At 41.6% G+C, this 6,000-nt stretch overlaps 1 protein-coding gene across 6 annotated transcripts in view; it reads right to left on the reverse strand.

The window, feature by feature from the left end:
- prom1a (prominin 1a) overlaps positions 1-5,753 on the reverse strand; it is a 143,926-nt gene extending 138,173 nt beyond the window's left edge. For all 6 annotated transcript variants that reach the window (XM_064974085.1, XM_064974084.1, XM_064974083.1 and 3 more), the window contains exon 1: positions 5,187-5,753. In XM_064974085.1, the coding sequence (XP_064830157.1) occupies positions 5,187-5,424 (238 nt within the window). In that variant the 5' untranslated portion in view covers positions 5,425-5,753. The remainder of the gene's footprint in view (positions 1-5,186) is intronic.
- Positions 5,754-6,000: the final 247 nt, after the last annotated feature.

A 6,000-nucleotide genomic window follows, 5' to 3' on the forward strand; every position in this document is an offset into this window, starting at 1 on the left:
GATAAGTTATAGGCCTACTTGTGTAACAGTCTTGCTAATTTGTAGGCATGTTGTATTGTAGGGAGTGTTTTCTTCAGCTCTGCCAGGCAATCAGCATTCAGTGCTGGGAGGTGTGTCTTCACCTCTACTAGGCATTTAGTGCTAGTACTAAAAGCGTCTGTATTGTTAATTTTTCGGTGTTGTTGCAGAAACAAAGACATTCTGCAGAGTTGTTCGAGGAAGGCTCCCACCACACTCTCACTTGAGTATCCTATCTAGTTCTTTTCTGATGATCTCATTTTGCTCTTTTGCAGCTTTGGCAAGTTTGTGTGTTTCCCATCTCAGTTTGCTCCTGGCTGTAACCCTTCCTAATTTAGTGTACCCTGCGCGCACAACCTGTGTGGAATTCCTAGTCTCTGGTAGCGTTTGGAACTCATCTGAGCCTTTTGAGTTCATCTTAGCCCATGTTGCTCTTCAGTCCCTTTACTTCTTGGCCGTGGCGGCGACATGGTTTTCCCCAGAGAACACTGCTACTCTAGCTGCTCTCTCGTCATCTGACTATGTGTTCTCTCATAGTCCGAGAGCATCTGGTGGTCGGGATGGTGGCACAGGGCTAGGGCTGGGTGATATGGCCAAAATATTATATCACAGTATTTTTTTTTAATGGACGGTAATGATGGTATTTGACATTATTTTTAGTGTTTGAATACTAAAAGTTCTACATTTGCTTTATGAGTAGTGAGTGATCCTCGGGTGCTTTATGAGTAGTGAGTGATCCTCGGGTGCTTTATGAGTAGTGAGTGATCCTAGGGTGCTTTCTGAGAAGTGAGTGATCCTAGGGTGGCAACACATACATTATAAGTGATTTCAATGAGTCTTTCTCCAATCTGATTGTTTTATTTGTTTTATACTGTTCAATTCAACTTCAACTGAAACAAATTACAGCACTTTTATCATGTCTGCATTTCCTGCACTCAATCGCAGTGGTGGAAAAAGTACCCAATTGTCATACTTGAGTAAAAGTAAAGATACGTTAATAGAAAATTACTCAAGTAAAAGTGAAAGTCACCCAGTAAAATACTACTTGAGTAAAAGTCTAAAAGTCTCTTTCCAGATTAAATCCTGCAGCTAGTGATGCCCAGCCACCCAACAACCTGCCCACTTGATCCCATCCACTCCTCCAGACCACTCTCCTCTTGTGTCACAGAAACTCTATGCTCTACCAAAGCTGGACTCTCTCCTCTGTTCTCATTGACACTCAATTACTCTTCTCCTTCCCCCTCCTGACACTGAGGTGGCGACAAGCATCTCTGCGTGACTGGCAGACATCTCAGCTCGGATGTCGGCCCACCACCTCAAGCTCCACCTCGCACCATCTTCAAGACCCTGGTGCTTGCCTACGGAGCAGCAAGGGGAACTGCACCTCCTTTACCTTCAGGCTCTGCTCAAACTCTACATCCCAACCAGAGCACTTCGTTCCACCACCTCTGGTCTCTTGGCCCGCCGACCCCTGCGAAGGCAGCTCCCACTCGGCCCAGTCAAAACTCTTCTCTGTCCTGGCTGGGCGATATGGCCAAAATATCATATCACAGTATTTTTCAAAAACGTGACATATGACGTATCTTAAAAGTTCGAAATGTGCTTTGAGTAGTGTGTGACCCTACGGTGGCAACACATGCATTTCCAATGGGTCTTGTGTCAATGGGTCTTTCTCCATTCTGATTGTTTTTATGTTCAATGAAACTTCAAACTAAAATAATTTCCCGCATTTCCATCCATTTCTGCATTTCCTGCACTCATTTGAGACCATTTACACACTGCCATGTAGGGCTGCACGATTTGAACAAAAAACATGGCCCTATTTTTTTAAACAAATTTTGCAATTGCAATTTGACTTGTGATTTAGATCAATACACTTGGGTGAACTGTTGGAATCATGGAAATATAATATTGATTCATAGTTCGAATATAAATAATAGTGGGCACTTTGAATACAGTGTTTGACATGACAACAAATTAAAATTCCAGGGAGTTATTGTGACAGGGTACGAACCAAAGTCATGGCCAGTTTTTCCTAGGGGACCCTATAATCATTGGCTAAATTAAATGTTTCTTCATGTAGCAAACATATTCATGCTTTGCTAATTCCTCTTTGATTTAGCAGATACTGTTGAACGATCAACATGCTGATTTAGGCTTACACCTGCACTGATAGCAGGCTATATTAGCTAGCTACATTTGCTCTGACTCAGTACATGTATTAGCTAGCTAGCCAGCTAACTAGCGATTAGCATTAACGGGTAACATGATTTAGCTAAAACATGCTAAGAAAAGACAAACTAGCTGATTTCAGATGTAAGAAACAAACTAATAGTGTTATTATAGAATGCTAGTGGATTTATATTAAGACGTGGAAACAACATCGTCATCAACATCGTTGCATGCGCTGCATTGACCATGCAGACTGAACGCAAGTGTCTTGTGGTCAAGCAACAACAAATGCGCTCCTTGAGTGACAGGGGGTGGGGCTAGGTCTGTGTGAAAAGCAGCATGGAGAGAGGAAAGAGGGATACCTCGTCAGTTGTATATCTGAAATGTATCTTCCGCATTTAACCCAACCCCTCTGAATCAGAGAGGTGTGGGGAGCTGCTTTTCATCGGGATGACTCAAGTAGCGGTGTAAACTATAACAATCGACGTTACAACACGGCATATCACATTTAACAAACCAACCATTCAAATAAAATCCAAACCGGTCCATACATCAATACCCTGACTCTTCCGCCCCCCGTCCCCATGTGGCGTTCCTACTAGCACTGACTTTGCTGATAAATAATTTGTTGGGGGGAAAATGTACATGATACAATTGTGATGTGTTGTTGTCTTGCCTAGCTATCTTAAGATGAATGCACTAATTGTAAGTCGCTCTGCATGAGAGCGTCTTTGAAATTACAAAAATATTAAAATGTATAAGACGCAAATACGAAGTATTTGACCAAATACTTTTCACAAACTCTTCACAGCTGCTTCTCAACTTTTTCCATCTCCAACTCACCCACCGTTACATACTTAGTACACACACACAGAACAATACCATGTTATTTTCACAATGCTTTATAACTTTTTTTAAAATATAAATGTCTTGATATTGTGTATTTTATACTATTGAATGTGTTTTGCTTGCACTTTTAGAGCTGGCCATTTTTTTGTTTTGTTATTTCATTACTTATTTTTTGGCAGGGGGTTTGGGAATATTTTTTTGTTTATTTATGCGTAATGTTGTACACTATACATATTTTTTTTACTTCATTAGATGTTGTATTTTATAATTTGCTTGACTTTTGAACACGTGTTCTTTTTGGGGTTGGGGGGCAATGCAGTGCAAATGTATATGAATAGTTTATTTATTTAACTGATTTCATTACTTATTTTTTGTGCAATGGTGAGGTGTGAGTGTCAGGATAACTTAATGGCATGTATCAGCCTGGACACATTGGCAGTCAGGATCTCTAGTATCCACCGAGTGCTGTTAACATCCCATGGTTCCTCTTATCCCACTGTTGGTGGAAAAACTAGCTTTTGTGTGTTCAGAGATAAAACACTTAAGTTCTTCCGACTGGCATGAAAGTGGCTAGATTCTTCAGAGGTGTAAGGATAATTAGAAGTCTGAATTAGGGATTTTGGTGCAGTGCACCTACCTGTAGTTCTGTTGCCTCCCACCTGAACTAATTATTTGGCCTCTGTTGGTTTCAAATGGGATATTTTGGGAGTTTACAGCCCTGATTGTTGGTTTGGGGGCCGTGGTGCACCAATAAATTAATCTAGGGGAACAGGTATATCATACATTTTATATGAATGCATTAAGAAATCAGAAATCAAGATGAATTTTTCTTTGAAAATTGTCCACTGCCACACTATGTATGATGATGTATGGCAGTCACAACAGTGTTATGGGGAAGCATTAGGGGCTGGTACAGCCTGTCCCTTCCAATCAAAATAGGCCTGACAGATCACTGGATTATCATGATAAATCTCCATGTGTGCATTTTTATGTCCCAGTTAATTGGCAGACATGTGACTGTACAGCTGGGGCTATCTGGTTTCAATTAAGCATAGGATTCATTTGAAATAATAATGAAACCCCCTACAGTAATATGGATGGATGTCTAAAATATATTGCCTAATAATAATAATAATAATTGTCTAATAATGGTCATTTAATTAATTTCGGTGTTTTTTTTTGGTGTGTGTTCATGGAACATTTTTAAGACACTGTCCAGAAGAATTCCTATAGACAGTTCATACAATACAAACCCCACTATCTCTAACATGGGATTTCAACTTTACCTATAGATGTGTAATAGAACCCAACAATGATATCCAATGAAAAAATTGAACATCCATTGTGTAAGTGAGTTTGAGCCATATATCAACAAATGCCTCTGACAACCCTTGAAACTAAAAGCACAGCAACATATGGCATTCCAGATTATGGGATTACCTAGTTAAATCTGTGACACAGGGAGACACTCCTAATCTCCAGATTTACTAAATGATTATGAACACTGAGATGGGGTAGTATTGCCTACCAACCCCCTCAATTCAAGTGACCACACAATACTTACTTTAAAGTCACCTTATTTGAGTTATATGGAAAGTTAGGCCTAATTGCATTAAATTGGACCAACGGTGCACCGTCCAACCCATTCCATCCCCATTGGGTCTTGGCATTTTCTCGTGAATTGTGTGCCCAGACTATTTAGTGACCAGTGACCACATGATGCAAAGTCAGTAAGGGTCGGTTTAATTGTAATTACGTTGACACCGGCAAGTAGCACACTGTAGGCAAAATACTCTTAAAGCACAACAAGAATGTAGAAATATGATGCAAATAAACACAATTTTACGCATTGGATGGGCATGTTTTGCGTAAACCTGTGTGACATATTCACAGCTGCCAAATAAAAGATAAAGCCTTCCCTGCGATGATTTGAACATCTCTGCACGCATGTGTCATAGCAAATAACTTATCTTGCCATTGGCAAACTTTGTAAACGACAATGACGGCGCTGACGCTAAACGAGGACGAAGTGCCTCACTGTGTGGCACTTATAATGAGTTGAAGCTAGACGGCTTGTTACCTACGGTGCATTCTTATGAAATGTTATTGGACAGCATCAATGGGCATCTAAACAACATTGCACTTACCTTCCGGGAACGGGTTGGGCTGCACGACGTATAGGAAAGCGTGCACCATGTGGAACAGTAACCCTATTACTCCAGGTTCGTAATAGGCGAGGGTTTGGTAAACTCCCTGAGGCACATAGCCAAAATCCAACTTTCCCGACGGTGGCAGACTTCGGCGCTCTGGTTCCGTTTCTTCTTGCTGGAGTTCACCAGACGTTAATAGTCCCCAAAAGAGGAGAAGAAGACCGGTTTTCCACATCGTCCCAAGACACTGTCAAGCTCAATGTACAGGGGTTAAAATAGGCTACAGCGAGGGAGATGGTACAAAAATGTCGCTACGTCCGTATCTCTACTAAAATGTGGAAATAAAAGGGAAGGGTTGAGCAGTGGGACTGCAGTTTTTAAGTCCTGCTGTCCGGGGAAGGATTCGTGATTATCATCGTTCCCACGGTCAGTGGCTCCTCATATGGACGCAAAACCGGGTGTTTTTTTTCTCCGGTCCTCCAACCGCTCAGTTCCTCAGAGATGATATCAGACCGCCTGTCAAATTGGCTGGAGCATCTGTGCAGTGTGCTAGAGGAACTGGAAGGTTTGGATGGCTGCGCGAGAGAATGCGTGCGCATTCACTCTCCTGGCTGTGGGAGGCTCGGGCAGGGGCGGACTGGGACAATAATTCGGCCTTGGCATTTCATCCACACGAGCCCATAACAATGCGCATGCCGCCAAACCCAATGACTGGCGAGTGATGCTCCTCCTCATCTTTTTTAACCAATTCATGTTTAAAACAAATACAATATGTAAAAACACCACTGGGTTGTTCCACCTCAAAAAGCAC

The sequence above is a fragment of the Oncorhynchus masou genome, chromosome 9 (assembly GCF_036934945.1).
Source record: "Oncorhynchus masou masou isolate Uvic2021 chromosome 9, UVic_Omas_1.1, whole genome shotgun sequence".
Classification (NCBI taxonomy): domain Eukaryota; kingdom Metazoa; phylum Chordata; class Actinopteri; order Salmoniformes; family Salmonidae; genus Oncorhynchus; species Oncorhynchus masou.